Here is a 15,586-nt window from a genome sequence, read left to right as displayed (position 1 = left end):
GAACAGTTGAGTAAATCAAGGGACATAAGATAACTAATTGATCAACGACCCTTGACTAGTGATGCTTTTGTTTGGATGGCAGTTGATAAGATGGGATTTGGGTCAGGAGGAGAAGGCGGTGGAGATCAAGGTTTGCAACATGTTGGCAAATGCTTTGAGATAACCTCAAAGTCTTGTCATGGTTTCACATAACATTTTATGACAGTGAGATGTAATCACATGGATTTTCTATGTGTTGACTAATATGATCAGACTGCTTAATAACAAACCCATAAATGCTCAAATCACTGCTTAGTCTAATAATTTGCTATGTCTTTACTTATTTGCTTTTTGTGTTTTATTTTTACTTTATGAGAATTTAGAACTCCCTGCTGCTTGATCCAAATGTTGGAGGGTATCTGAATGCTGTCTCACACAATAGATAAGATTGTCCCTACAATTTTACCCCACTGATAGCCAATCTGAACCAATGGAACGAGTCACTGTGGTCTATGCAAATGCAACTAAAAGAATTATTGTGGATGATACATTTTTAAGAAAGTTTGTACTGTATGTAAACACACTATATGTAGTGTATTATATCTTTGTATGTACCTGTTACAATTTTGAAATTATGGGAATTATGTAGACATGTGGTGGTTCATAAGATCTATACAGATCTATAATCTGTATAAAAAAAATACAGATTGAGCATAAAGTCTTCTAAAATTATTTTCTAAAGTGAATGAATGAAATCTTCAAAAATGCCAGCTAAAAGATTTTATCTGACAGAAACTATATAGTTTACATGTAATTTGTGCATTGTTAGACTGACAGGAAAGTGTACAGTATATGCAAGTGAGTGCACTTGTGACGTGTCTACAAGCACAGTTTGTGTGAGTGTTTTATCCTGGCAGATATCTCAAAGCCTTCCCTGATTGCACTTACCCTTTGAACCTGATATGCAGGAGGACAGGGTTCCAATTCCACATCTGCTCACAGACAGTGCTTACCCTCTATAAGCCCTTTACCCCTGCTGTTCGGCCTCAGACACTCAGAGCAGCACCACTCAGGTAAGAGCTCAAACCAGCAGGAGAGGAGAAAATGAGTAAAAGAATGGAAATTAACAAGAATCAAGGGGAGACACGAGAGAGCACAAGTAAAGACAGGAATAGAGGGGAAAACAGTAAGATTAAAAAGGACAGTGAAAAAGACATACAACTATAGACACAATTGAGCGTAACATTAGGATTTTGGTTTTTAATCACCTTTTTTCAGTTTTAAATGTGTGCGTTGGTCAGAAGTCCTTTGCAAATAACCGTTTTCTTTTTCAGGGATTAACCATGAAATTTGTGGCTCTTGCACTGACTCTCCTCCTGGCTGTGGGTAAGTAACTTTTTTTTATTTTTTTTTATAGTACTTTATGTACAAAAAAATAATACAATTTTGTTTTTGTTTTGGTGAGAGCAAAACTTCAGTTTACCTTCCTAAAAACACATGACGCTGACACATTTTGTTAATGCTTTGGTGTTCCATGGTGACAATTTAAATATGTAGATTCACATAATTAAAAGAACTTTAATTATTTTAGTCTTGGCTGTGCTCCCTGAGGTTTTATGGTTTTCTGAAATGTTTCTTTTCCTGTGTCTTCTCAGATTCCCAGGCCCACTTCCTGCAGGCTGATGCTCCCTCTCAGCTGGAGCACTACAAGGCAGCAGCCTTGGTGTACCTGACCCAGGTCAAGGAGCAGGCTCAGAAGACTCTCGACCACTTGGACGGAACTGACTATGAGCACTACAAGTAAGAGACATCTGATCATCATAACCTCCAAAGAACTCAACTCTATATTCTCCTTGCCTTGTACTCTTCCCTGTCTTAATCTTCTGTGTACTTCCTTTCATCTCTTCATTTTGCTTTTCAATTCAATCATTCTTTAAACTGCTGGCTCATATTCATGTGCCACATTTCTTCTCTAGTTATAACAGCAGCTGAATGATGAGTTTGAGTGTCACATTTCACAAATATAAAAATGTTATCTCTCCTTGTTTCTCTTTCTTCAGGTTGAAACTCTCAGAGAGTCTGAACAAGCTGCAGGACTATGCCCAAACCTCCTCCCAGGCTTTGACCCCCTATGCAGAGACCTTCTCCAACCAGTTCTTGGAGACCACCAAGCAGCTGCGTGAGCGCATCATGACCGATGTTGAAGACCTCAGTTCCAAGCTGGAGCCCCACCGTGCTGAGCTGCACGAGGTTCTGCAGAAGCACATGGAGGAGTACCGTGAGAAGCTCGAGCCCCTCTATCAAGAGTACGTGACCATGAACCGTGAAAACGCAGAGCAACTGCGTGCCAAGCTGCAGCCAATAGTTGATGAGATGAGGCAGAAGATCGAGACCAACGTTGAAGAGACCAAGTCTAAGCTGATGCCCATGGTTGAGGCTGTGCGCACCAAGCTGACCGAGCGTCTGGCGGATCTGAGGACCATGTTCGCCCCCTATGCTGAGGAATACAAGGAGCAGCTGGTGAAGGCTGTTGAGGAGGCCAAGGAGAAGATTGCCCCACACACCCAGGACCTGTACACCCGCTTTGAGCCCTACATGGAGGATCTGAAGGTCAAGTGTGCACAGTGGTATGAAACCATCTCCAAGGCCATCCAGGCATAAAAACTGCACAGCAAAGACTATACACACACAAATACTCACAGGCAAAGGACAACAGCAAAGCACAGACATTCTTAATGGATTCTAAGAGTGTTTGGCGGGGGAATGAGTGATGGTGCAAGGCTTGTTTGTTGAATGTTCATTATGTTTAATAAATAAAATCTGATGCCACATAATGCAAAATAAAATCCACATAAAAGACCAAATGATTTGAGTCAGTGTTATTCTATTCAGGCACTCTGAAACTGGTAATGGTGTATGATATAGACCATTTTCATTTTGAACACTTATGTTAATTTATTTTCAGTACGTCTTTATAAAAAAATAAAAAAAAATAAAAAAAAAGAGGTACTGCTGTGAGTACAACTAGCACAAAAAAACAAAAATAATTTTTCCTTTAAAATATATAAACAACATTGTTGTTGTTGTTTTTGTAAAAATAAATAAATAAAAAAATTAAAAAAAAATACCTTTAAAAAAGATCCTCTGTTGATCCTTTTAAAAAAATATAGTAATAAAACAAAATAATTTTCAAACTCAGTTTCAAACAAATGTTGTTACATGGCCTTCAGAAAAAGGTCAATCTGTAATACTTCAGGGTATTCAAAAATCTCTGGAATAATATTAAATACTAGAGAAAAGTACATTCTTATTGAAAGGATTTCCATGGATATGTAAAGTAACATCAATTAGTAGAATTGCACATTGTCTTCACAGAAATAGTTAACTGGCCAGAAACAATTTATTCTTGTCAAAAAACAGATTGAAATTACAGAATTACAAAATCTTAGCTCACCCAAAGTTTACTCAAAAATTTAAATTACTTAAATTATTTATTCACCCTCATGTCATTCCAAAGTCATACGGCTTTCTTTCTTCTGTGAAACAAAATTATATATTTCAAAGAATGTCAACATTGCTGATTTCTATACAATAGCAGCTGATAGTAACTCACTTTAAAGCAACAAAAAAAGAAGCACCCCCAAAGTGTCATAAAAGTAGTCAATGCAGCTTGTGTGTCATATTCTAATTCTTTTAAAGGCATACAATCACTTTGTAAGATGAATGGACTGAAATGTATGTTGTTATTCACCCCTAAATCAAATCATTGATGAACTCAAGTATACAAATTAGAAATCAAAGATCAAATATGGCCTTTGTATACACAAGTTGATCGATGATTTGATTTATGGGTGAATTACGTATTTCACTCCCATTTATAATAAGTGATTGTATGCCTTCAGAAGACGTCAAATATGACGCATGCATGCAACTATAATTGAATGGAAATCAGCAATCGTGGCATTCAAACATTTGAAAAATATCCTTGTGTGTTCTGCAGAAAAAAAAAGTCATATGGGTTTGGAACTACATAAGGGTAAAGACAGAGTTCTCATTTTTGGGTGAACAATTCCTTTAATTTGATCAATCCTACTTCACTGTCTGCAGGTATTGGCTCAAGTATCAGTCTGATTGTTTTCTGGCTAAGTCAGTCCTCATTTGGATGGGCAGAAAGGACAGGAGTTATTCTTGCTGGTATTCAGCCAAACACTGACACACTAAAGAAAAGAAATCAGAGCAACATAATTATTAGTACAAACAGATGAGGAAATAATGTGCCTTAAATATCTTTTAGTGAATGTGATACACTCACATCTTTATGCATCATATGGGAACAGATGTGTTGTACTGGCTTCCAGCATCTACAGGATTCTGGCATATCAAACAAAATTTACAGGCAGAGGACTGAGAGAGAGCGAGAGACAAAGTGTGTCATACATTTCAGTATCTCAAAAACATATTTCCTATTACTAAATAAAATACATTTTGTAAATAAGTAAGTAGCCTAATGTGATTTGAGAAAAGAGATTAAAGTTGACTCCTACCTGTGGAGGTCTTGTGTGAAAGACCTGGGCGACAGGGGCATGGAAATGAAGCCGCATGTGATGCACCGCCTGGGCTATGGGATGCTGTATCGGACCAACTGAACCAGGAAAGGATCTGGCCCCAGATGAAGGTGCTATAGGGCCTAGTGGCTGAAACAGCAGAAATAAAGTTATAAATGATATGAACAATGCATTTGAGATATTAAAAGTACTTTGGTACCACTCATATTGGTATGTGTGTGCACCTGCGGTAATATGGCTGCGCGTATCAAATCTTTGTCAAAATACCCGTCTCATGTTAACACAGTAAGTAAATGTAAATCGGCAAGACAAAAATGTCAAATTTTTGGATCTGTGCAATAGGCCATACTGAGTAAATTCAGCCTAACAGACCACTTGTTGTCTATTGTGTTGTTAATATTAATCAAACAACTTTGTTTGCAAGCAAAAGAGAAAAAACGTATTTTTTTTTTTAAACTTAATTGCTCTTAATTTGTTTCTTTGCTCTTTATTACTGACTATTTAACTGAAAAATTGCTTGAAACCCCTGAAAAGCAATGTTTAATTAACAGACAAATACCTAAAGGCTAGTACATGCCATTAGTATCAAAAGTGTTGTTGAAAATCATGACATTTTACTGGTTTTGGTGTTGACTACTCAAATTTTGATATGCTGACAACCCTACAATGCACAGCATGAGAAAAACAGCATGAGTGAGAGAATCAAGAGTGATTCTCTCACTCATATACAGTATGAATGAGAGACATGAGTGAGAGGCTGTCTGCTCTCACTGGTCTCTGGTTCTGTGCAAGTCTCTGGGAAACCTGCTGAGAAACATCATCTATTGACATGCCAGCCATTGTACCATGCTCACGCTTGATTTGCTGTAGAACCCTTGTTAATTGATCTCTAATATGGACAGAAGCAGTTTGAGAGTGAAGTGAATTTCAAAAGCTCTCATTATCCTTTGACACACAATAACACAATCAACAAACTACAGATTTTCAACAGAATTTACTAATATCATAAAATTATACTGGGTCCCAAAAATACACTGGGTAGAAACTAAACTCATCATATAACAATGTTTAATCTCAGTTCCTTGTGCATCACGGAAATTGAGAGCCCAGTCTCTCCAGCAGCTTGTCCAGTTTACCTACCGGTGCAGGATTGGAGGGGAGGGGGTGGGGGGAGGAATTACGTGTTGACGTGGTCTGCATGAATGCTTGGGGAAGGCGAACTGTGGCTTGAGAATGAAAACTGGCTCTGTGGTTATCTGGTAATCCCACACAGGTGCCCGCTGAGGCTGGAATACCTATGTGCATCTGTGATAAGGTCTGTGTTTCAGGCAGGCAGGTGGGTGGTATGGATATGTAAGGTCCAGCTGCATGGGTTGTCATGGTGATATGAGTGTTTGAGGCATGTGCATGTGAGCTAACAATTAGATTTGGTGTGTTTTGAGGAGATGAGGCACAAGGCGGCGGTGTGGTTATTTGCGGTGGTGTGGCAGAAGGGTGGATATGGGAATTAACTACATGAGGAGTTGCTGTGCTAGCAGGTGGGCCACTGTTGAAAATTGGGTGGGATGCAGGAAGTGGATTCAGTAACAACTCAAACTTCAGAGAAACAAAGATAGAAAAATACATGTCAAAGTAATGATGCACAACAATATATGAAATATACGTATCACGGGGGCGTGGTTATGACTCCGGACTAAGCGCACATCTTTTTGTGAGCTCCTGGCATTATTCTTGTAAAATCCTGTATTCTATCCGATAAATTACAGACACGAAGCTGATTCGACCTTATCAGTTTAACGAGGTGCTAATATGCCATCGAAAAAAGCTAAAAATTAGCATAAATCAGACTTCTCCCCAAATGTGGAACAGGATGAGGGGGATGCTAGCAGAGTAGCTAGCTCAACAGGTATGGCTTGCAATTCCCCACAGCCGGAGGAAACTCTGGCCAATAACAGCCAAAATTCGTATGTGCTTCAAAAATTTGACATGATGAGGAGTGACTTTTCCACAAAGTTCGACGGAGTGCTGAATGCAATTCGTGATGTCAAAAAAGATGTGAGAGATTTCTCTGGGTGTATGGATTTGGCCAAAGAGCGCATTAGCAATGTGGAAGACACAGTTAATTCAGATAAGGGCAAGATGGAAGAGATGACTAAACGTGTGGCTTTCCTCTCACACAAACTTGACGAGCTGGAAAATTATTCACAGAGATCAAACCTTAGGCTGGTTAATTTACCGGAAATGGTGGAAAACCCTGACACCTCCACCTTCTTGGAAAAGTGGCTGCCAGAAGTGTTGGGCCCAGATACGTTTCCCACTCCACCTATCATTGAGAGAGCACACAGGCTTCCTGGCCGGTCACAACGTAATCAATCACCCCCACCAAGAGTGCTAATTATGAAGTTCTTGAACTTTCAAGATAAAGTCCGTGGCCAGGGCTAAAGGAAAGGTTATGTATGGCAAGCATGAGGTCGTGTTTTTCCAGGATCTGTCGGCGGAGTTGCAACGGCAAAGGAGGCGCTTTGACGGGGTGAAGGTAAAATTGCGATCCCTGAACATTAAATATGGAGTAATTTACCCGGCCAAGTTATGCCTGACGATTGATGGACAGATACGCGAGTTTGAAGATCCGGCGGATGCCGAAAAGTTTATACAGGGAATACAAAATGCAGGTGATACATAGAGGGCATAAAGGGAAAATTTTAAATTTCCCTAATCTTCGATGCTAAACGAGAAGTGACAATACCTCCTTGATTAATATGTTGAATGCTCATTTGCTAATGGTAGGGTGACCATACGTCCTTGTAACACATTCAGTTTAAAGGAGGAGGCGAGAACCGGCTTAACAATATAATAGTTTAATAATAAACTTAACCAAAAAGACAAACACACACACAGGTGTCGGACAGCTGTCCGTAACTCTCTCTCTGTCGCACTGCCGTCTCCGGTCAGCCATATCCCTCTTGGGCTTAATCAGCCTAATTAGGGGCCAGGTGTGCGGAATCATGACCCAGCCCCACCCTCCGCCCTGCCACAGTCCTCTTTTTCCCGGACATGTCCTCTTTTTCGGACCTTAAAAAAGCGTCCGGCCGGGATTTCTAAATTTGCAAAAATGTCCGGAATTCGGCTTAAGTTGCATTATGATGTGCATCTGGTCTAATACTTCATTGTGTGTGCACATATATTTGCATTGCTCTTTGTAAGTCCCGCCTTTTCGCACACCAATTGGTCGATTATAAGAGGCTTGCAGCAACTATTGGCCAAATTCCTGCCTGTCAATCTCTCCGCGAACGCGTGAAGCGCTATTGTGTTCAGCATCAAACAGTTGCTTGACAGTAGCAGCAAATGACATCTGAGTGGAAACAATGCCCAAACGAAAGTGCAAATTTACAGAAGATTTGCACAAAAAATTCAATTGTTTTCATCCAGGTCGAGATCCGTGGGAAGCAGAATTTATGGCATGTAAAGCTGGCACTTATGTGTCAGTTGCTAATAAATGTGCAAGTGATTTAAAAGCACACATCAGCTCTGCGAAGCATAAATGGTCAGCAAAAGGTTAAAGTTCATCAGGTAAATTAATGGACTACATTTTGTGACCAGGTAAAATTGTTATCACATTGCTTCATTTTCCATGACCATTCAAAATAATAGTAATAGTAAATGAAGTTACACTCATGGCATCAAATATTTTATTTTAGTACATGGACATTCAAAAGAATGTTGGAAATTTTTATTTATTTATATATATTTATGTTATGCTAATAGAGTGTCTTTTTCACTGTATTAAAGTTTGCATTCATAGTAACACTGTTTTGAACCCTATTATTCTACAACTCGGTGAATAGAAAAGGTGTCCTTTTTTTGGAAAACCAGAATATGGTCACCCTAGCTAATGGACATAACTAATATTGTTATTTTAGAGTTGCGAGTTTGATGTTTATAATTTTTCAATTTTCATTTCTTGCTGTTAATCCTAATGGCTGTTGGTAAGTCTGATATTTTATTTAATGGTTGAGCTCATGTATCGGTTAATAATCTAACTTAAATATTTGGAGTTAGCCTTTAAATGTGTGTTCGTATAACACTGAAATATTGCCAGGAGACTCAAGTCTTTTTTATTTTTATTTTTTTTGGTTTGTTTGTTTCTTTAGTCTTATTCATTTTTGTTTGGATTTAGCTAATTACCAGTTTGGTTTGGTATAACTGCTCCCTTGGTGATATTGGATCAGTGTTGGGACTTAACTATATCCCAAGGAGATAGAGAGGGGACGGGGTGACAGCTAATGAAACTGGGTTGTGGCAGTTCTTTGAGGTGTTATTATTTTGTTCTTGTCTTAAATACGCTAATTCCTTGTGGTGGCAGATCTCCTGGCTAACTTCCACATCGAAATATTTGCTCTATCCACTCGCTCAATATGCTACACAAATTGTTTTAAGGTAAAGTAAAATCACATCGTTCAAGAAGTTAAAAATTACCTCTTGTAATGTAAGGGGGATGATAAAAATGATTAAGCTTAAGCAAGTTATTAATAGGATTATACACCTTCAATCATCCATAGTATTTATACAGGAGTCTCATTTGCTCAAAGAAGAAATCCAGAAGGTGCAAAGGAGATGGCCAGGTCAAGTGTTGTCATCTTGTTTTTCTTCCCATTCTAGGGAGGTTTTGGTGTTGATCCATAAAATCAGTACCCTTTCAAGTAAATAAACCTATCTTGGATAAAGCTGGTAGATATTTGATAGTGCAAGGTACGTTTATGAATAAAAATATTAATTTGGTTAATGTCTATGGCCCGAATGAAGATAATCCCGCATTTTTTGAAAATCTTTTCTTGTTAATTGCCTCTCTCTTGGGTACAGTAATAATAGCAGGTGACTTTAAGTGCACTCTCGATCTGTTGCTGGACTGCTCATCAGTTCTCTAAAAGTAGAAAGAAAATTAGACAATTTATGAAAGAACTGAACTTGTGCTACCCCTGGAGGACACTAAATCCAGTAAAAAAGGAATATTCATGTTTCTCATCTTCTTCTAAAACCTCTTCGCGTATAGATTATTTTGTAATTTCTGCTTCTCTACTTCCAAATATAGACAGCTGTATATAGGATAGTGTGGTATTATCAGATCACTCCCCCACCTCTTTATTCTATTTAGATTTACAATTAACCAAAGGACCCTCTAGATGGCGTTTGCATCCTAAATGGCTGCAAAATTCAGAATTCATTCAATTTGTTGGAGATCAGATAGATGTATATTTTGCAATTAATACAGATCAGACCTCTGTGACAATTAGATGGGAGGCCTTTAAGGCATATATTAGAGGCCAAATTATTAGTTTTACCTGTTCAAAAACTATTTAAAACAAAATATGATTAATCTTGACTCTGAAATCAGAGACTTGGAAAATGTGATAGAAATAGATAATTCCATACACAATAAACAAAAACTGGTACCCCTTAAAGCAGAATATAAGGAGCTGTCCACACAAAAAGCTGAAAATAGTTTAATAAGACTTAAGCAAACCTTTTATGATCAGGGTGAAAAACCCAGTAAACTACTGGCCTGGCAAATCAAGAAATTAAACTCAGAAAGAGCCATTAATGAAATTAAGAGTGGAAAGGGGGAAATTACTACAAATCCTTGTGAAATAAATGATACTTTTGTTTCATTTTATAAAGCTCTATATCAATCTGAATATCCTATAAGCTCATTAGACCAAAACAAGTTCTAAGAGGGTTTAGATATTCCATCTGTTTCTGAAGAGACAAAACTTGGACTAGATAGAGAACTAGAGTTAGAGGTTATATCCAATGCTATTCTTAATATGATGGGCGGTACAGCGGGTCTCGATGGCCTTCCAATTGACATTTATAAAACATTTAAAGATAAATTAATAGATCATTTGATCGAGATGTATACAGAAGCTTTCCAACAAGGATATCTCCCTCCTTCGTTAAGAAAAGCCTTGATTACTCTCATTTTAAAGCTGGGAAAAGAGCAGACAGAATGCGGCTCATATAGGCCAATTTCTTTACTAAATGCGGACGCAAAAATTATTGCTAATGCCTGGGGAATGAGACTTGAAAAGGTTTTGCCCAATGTGATACATACCGATCAAAATGGCTTTGTTAAAAATCGTCAAGGGTTCCATAATGTTAGGAGGGTACTTAACATTATACATGCAGAGGATGGATCTCCAGATGCGGCCATTCTGTCTCTTGATGCCGAAATGTCATTTGATAGACTTGAATGTCCGTATATAATGGAAGTGCTGGGCCGATTTGGGTTTGGTGACTACTTTCGTAGGAGGATAGAAATTTTGTTGATCGACTCTACGGCTGAAGTATTCACTAATAATCTGATCTCTGAACCATTTCATCTAAGTTGTGGCTCAAGGCAGGGTTCACTGCTTTCTCCTTTACTTTTTGTTTTAGCTATGAAACTGTTGGCAATAGCAATAAGATCACACCCTTCAATATGTGGCATTCATGCAGGCATCTTAGAATATCGTATTGCGTTATATGCAGATGATTCCATGGTATTTCTATCAGATCTTGAAAAAGTCAATTCCATCCCTTTTAAAGCTTATTAGCCAGTATGGAGAGTTTTCTGGATTTAAAGTAAATAAAGATAAATCATTGATTATGTTTCTGAATAAACAAGAAAAAACCCATGTTTTTTTGCTTGCAAATGCTACAAATGGCTTTGACTACCTTGGAGTTAAAATAATCCCTCAGATAAACACCCTCAGCTCAGTTTATTATGAACCTTTGTTTGCTAAAGTATCAGAAGAGATAACTAGATGGACAACACTGCCCCTGTCTTTGATGGGAAGAACAAATGTGATTAAGATGAACCGAAATTTTTGTATTTTTTCCAATCATTACCGCTTGCACCTACTCCTGTGTTTTTTCCGAGAGTAAGAAAGCTGCTTTCTAATTGTATATGGAATAATAGGAAGCCGAGACTTAGGCTCTCACTTTTATATTTGCCATTTAATAGGGGAGGACTACAACTTCAAACATGCTATGGTACTATTGGGCCGCGCAATTGAGGATTGCGATATTCTGGTTTTGTAGAAATTCAGATATGCCCTGGGTTCAGGCGGAATGAATGGTTGCAAGAGGTTTAACACTGGGCAGTCTTTTATATTCAGTACCCAGTAAGGAACTAAAGAAAAAGATAATCCATTTGTTAGAAACACTACTGAGGTTTGGCACAAAGTACATCAATATCTTGATGATTCCCCAGTGCTGTCTTGTTTTTCACCAATCTGGGGCAATGAACATTTCAGCCCAGCTAAAAATGATATGGGGTTTAAAATGTGGTTAAATAAGGGCATTGGTAGACTGATGGACTTATATGAAGATAATATTTTATTGCCATTTGACAAGTTATCAGCAAAGTTTGATATACCTCCTAAACATTTTTTCAAATATTTACAATTAAGAAGTTATTTTTTCACGACTAAAGAACTCAGTACAGCTTCCTCCAGTGTCTATATTGGAAACATTTTCTATACAGAATTGTTTCAGTAAGGACTGGGTTACCCAATTATATAATATACTAGTGGAAAATCAAAAAGAAAATTCTGTTGGGCCTCATGTATTCAGATAGAAGACAAATGCAGGTCTAACACAGTCGTAAAGCCTGACTGAGGCCTACACACAAAGTCATAAATCTTACTGATAAAAACCACGCCAAAATCAAACAAAGGGAGTCCAAAACAGACTACAAATCCTATGAAGCCTTGCTCACTAAAGGATCGAACTCTCAACTCCTATTGGATGAGGCACACGACAGAACGCCCCTCAACCATGACGTCATCAGGAGTAGAAATACCTCTGAGATCCTTCTGGGCATTGCTTCCGGCAACTTCGTTTGCCGTGTGTAGACGCAGCTCATTGCTGCTCTTGGGTGTAGCCTCGTGGCACAAGGAAGTAACGTACGACTTGAAACTGTGACCATACAATCTTCATCTCGCTGGACGAGTTGAGATTACTCTGTATTCCACCGAACACTCTAACGGATCCGAAGGAGACCGCCGAGCAATTCGCATCTTCATCCGTTTGCTGCAGAAGTGAAGAAAGAAGATTTCTCTTCCCTCTTCAACCAAGTCGACGTCGCTGATTTCTCCGCCAGCCCGCCGAGAATCAGCAGCCGTACCGCCCGCCGACAGAGTGAGGAAACGGCCTCCCTTCATCACCCGAGACTCGAGGAACCGAGACGGAGTCAAACGACGGATGAACACACATTCTACCTGCGTCCTCATGCGATTCAAGTAAGAGGTTTACATCTGGGCAGAGACAGAATATTATAGTGTGTTATTCTTGTGTATCAAGGTTATTGCTTGTACAGTTTACGGACCGCCGAGTCCGCTCATTGCTACTAATAATACCTAAGGTATTACTGTAACGTACTGTTATCACGAATGAGATATTTGCTGTGTTGTAGTCCAACCACGCTGGACTGTTGTGTTTTTCCGCCATCACGGGTGAGACCGGCACACTGAGTTTATCCATTAAAGAAATAAAGACCGGGGGCCTGGGTAGCTCATTTGTAAAGATGCTGGCTATCACCCCTGGAGTTTGCTAGTTAGAATCCCAGGGTGTGCTGAGTGACTCTAGCCAGGTCTCCTAAGCAACTAAATTGGCCCAGTTGCTAGGGAGGGTAGAGTCACATGGGGTAACCTCCTCGTGGTCTCTATAATGTGGTTCGTTCTCGGTGGGGCACGTGGTGAGTTGAGCATGGTTGCCGCGGTGGATGGCGTGAAGCGCAGTACACCAGCACAGATTAAGAGACACAGTTTCACTCTAATATATTGATCTTGTCATACTTAATTACTATGGTGCATTAGATACATGCAAATACACACAAAGAAAGACACAACTGTGCTATCCATGTAACACACACCTGTGCGCAGGTTACAGTAGAACTGGTCACTGGGTGATACCCAAAAGATATAATAGGACAGATAAAAGCAAGCCAGCAGTAAAGTGAGGAGTGTTAAAACCCGACAAAGGAGATATTTTGCAGCTAAAGCCCATGAAGTTATGTCTTTAGGTACTGCTCTACCAGAGGGTATTTAAAACAACCTTCAGTCAATTCAAAACCACTGAAAGACAGAGAGAGAGAGGAGAGAGAAAAATTAGAGATTAGATTTAGGCTAAGGTTGATAAGGATAGGTTAAGATTTTGGGTTAGTGCTGAGCTTCAAGATAAAAAGAAGATACAAAGTTAGCACGGAATAGCAAAATAGTCAGCATTCAGGCAAGAAAAAACTGGAGAGAGTAATAATATTCTGTTGACAAAACACACTTTATTTTGTTTATTAAGTTTAGAGAATTTAAAGGAATATTCCAGATTCAATACAAACTCAATCAACAGCATAAGAAATAAATCGAGGTTATAATGAGGCACTTACAATGGAAGTGAATGGGGCCCATTTTTGGAGGGTTTAAAGATATGTGAAGCTTATCATTTAAAATCTTAAAAAACATATCACTTATTTGAGCTGTAAAGTTGTTTAAATCTGTTTTTATGGTCTTTTTACAGTTTTAGGGTTTAGAGAGCGTTGCGTCATCATGACAACAAAATTGTAAAATTGGATGTAACTTTACACAGAAAATGTTAGTAAGTGATTTTACATACTAAAATCATGTTAACATTCATATTGTTTACATCTTGTGGCTATACTTTTGAAAAAGTGAGTATTTTAACATTTACGGATTGGCCCCCATTCACTTCTATTATACCGTTTTGCTCAAAAGTTTGCATACCCTGGCAGAAATTGTGAAATTTTGGCATTGATTTTGAAAATATGACTGATCATCTTTTATTTAAGGATAGTGATCATATGAAGCCATTTATTATCACATAGTTGTTTGGCTCCTTTTTAAATCATGATAACAGAAATCACCCAAATTGCCCTGATCAAAAGTTTACATACCCTTGAATGTTTGGCCTTGTTACAGACACACAAGGTGACACACACAGGTTTAAATGGCAATTATAGGTTAATTTCCCACACCTGTGGCTTTTTAAATTGCAATTAGTGTCTGTGTATAAATAGTCAATGAGTTTGTTAGCTCTTACATGGATGCACTGAGCAGGCTAGATACTGAGCCATGGGGAGCAGAATAGAACTGTCAAAAGATCTGTGTAACAAGGTAATGGAACTTTATAAAAGATGGAAAAGGATATAAAAAGATATCCAAAGCCTTGAAAATGCCAGTCAGTACTGTTCAATCACTTATTAAGAAGTGGAAAATTCGGGGATCTCTTGATACGAAGCCAAGGTCAGGTAGACCAAGAAAGATTTCAGCCACAACTGTCAGAAGAATTGTTCGGGATACAAAGAAAAACCCACAGGTAGCCTCAGGAAAAATACAGGCTGCTCTGGAAAAAGATGGTGTGGTTGTTTCAAGGAGGACAATACGACGATACTTGAACATAAATGAGCTGCATGGTCAAGTTGCCAGAAAGAAGCCTTTACTGTGCCAGTGCCACAAATGACAACACCTTGACACGCCTCACAGCTTCTGGCACACTGTAATTTGGTGTGACGAGACCAAAATAGAGCTTTATGGTCACAACCATAAGCGCTATGTTTGGAGAGGGGTCAACAAGGCCTATAGTGAAAAGAATACCATCCCCACTGTGAAGCATGGTGGTGGCTTACTGATGTTTTGGGGGGGTGTGAGCTCTAAAGGCACGGGGAATCTTGTGAAAATTGATGGCAAGATGAATGCAGCATGTTATCAGAAAATACTGGCAGACAATTTGCATTCTTCTGCATGAAAGCTGTGCATGGGACGCTCTTGGACTTTCCAGTATGACAATGACCCTAAGCACAAGGCCAAGTTGACCCTCCAGTGGTTACAGCAGAAAAAGGTGAAGGTTCTGGAGTGGCCATCACAGTCTCCTGACCTTAATATCATTGAGCCAATCTGGGGAGATATCAAACATGCGGTTCATGCAAGACAACCAAAGACTTTGCATGACCTGGAGGCATTTTGCCAAGACGAATGGGCAGCTATACCACC

The 15,586-nt window shown here is 38.9% G+C and overlaps 2 protein-coding genes across 4 annotated transcripts in view; one reads left to right on the top strand and one right to left on the bottom strand.

The window, feature by feature from the left end:
* Positions 1–668: 668 nt before the first annotated feature.
* LOC127435147 (apolipoprotein A-I-like) lies at positions 669–4,182 on the top strand. Its single transcript, XM_051688366.1, has 4 exons — positions 669–1,052; positions 1,314–1,365; positions 1,635–1,779; positions 2,040–4,182. Exons 2-4 carry the CDS (start codon positions 1,323–1,325, stop codon positions 2,638–2,640), a joined length of 789 nt encoding a protein of 262 aa, XP_051544326.1. The 5' UTR covers positions 669–1,052; positions 1,314–1,322; the 3' UTR covers positions 2,641–4,182.
* wu:fc27b11 (uncharacterized) overlaps positions 3,361–15,586 on the bottom strand; it is a 49,331-nt gene continuing 37,105 nt past the window's right edge. For 2 of the 3 annotated variants that reach the window (XM_051688451.1, XM_051688441.1), the window contains 3 exons: positions 4,524–4,673; positions 4,292–4,350; positions 3,361–4,196 (listed from right to left, as the gene is read on the bottom strand). In XM_051688451.1, the coding sequence (XP_051544411.1) occupies positions 4,134–4,196; positions 4,292–4,350; positions 4,524–4,673 (272 nt within the window). In that variant the 3' untranslated portion in view covers positions 3,361–4,133. Of the gene's footprint in view, positions 4,197–4,291; positions 4,384–4,523; positions 4,674–15,586 lie in introns of all 3 variants that reach the window. The other variant, XR_007896140.1, reaches the window with a different exon arrangement.

This window comes from Myxocyprinus asiaticus, chromosome 4, assembly GCF_019703515.2.
Source record: "Myxocyprinus asiaticus isolate MX2 ecotype Aquarium Trade chromosome 4, UBuf_Myxa_2, whole genome shotgun sequence".
NCBI classification, from domain to species: domain Eukaryota; kingdom Metazoa; phylum Chordata; class Actinopteri; order Cypriniformes; family Catostomidae; genus Myxocyprinus; species Myxocyprinus asiaticus.
Note: the sequence above shows the minus strand (reverse complement) of the source record. Positions and strands in the feature narration are given on the sequence as shown.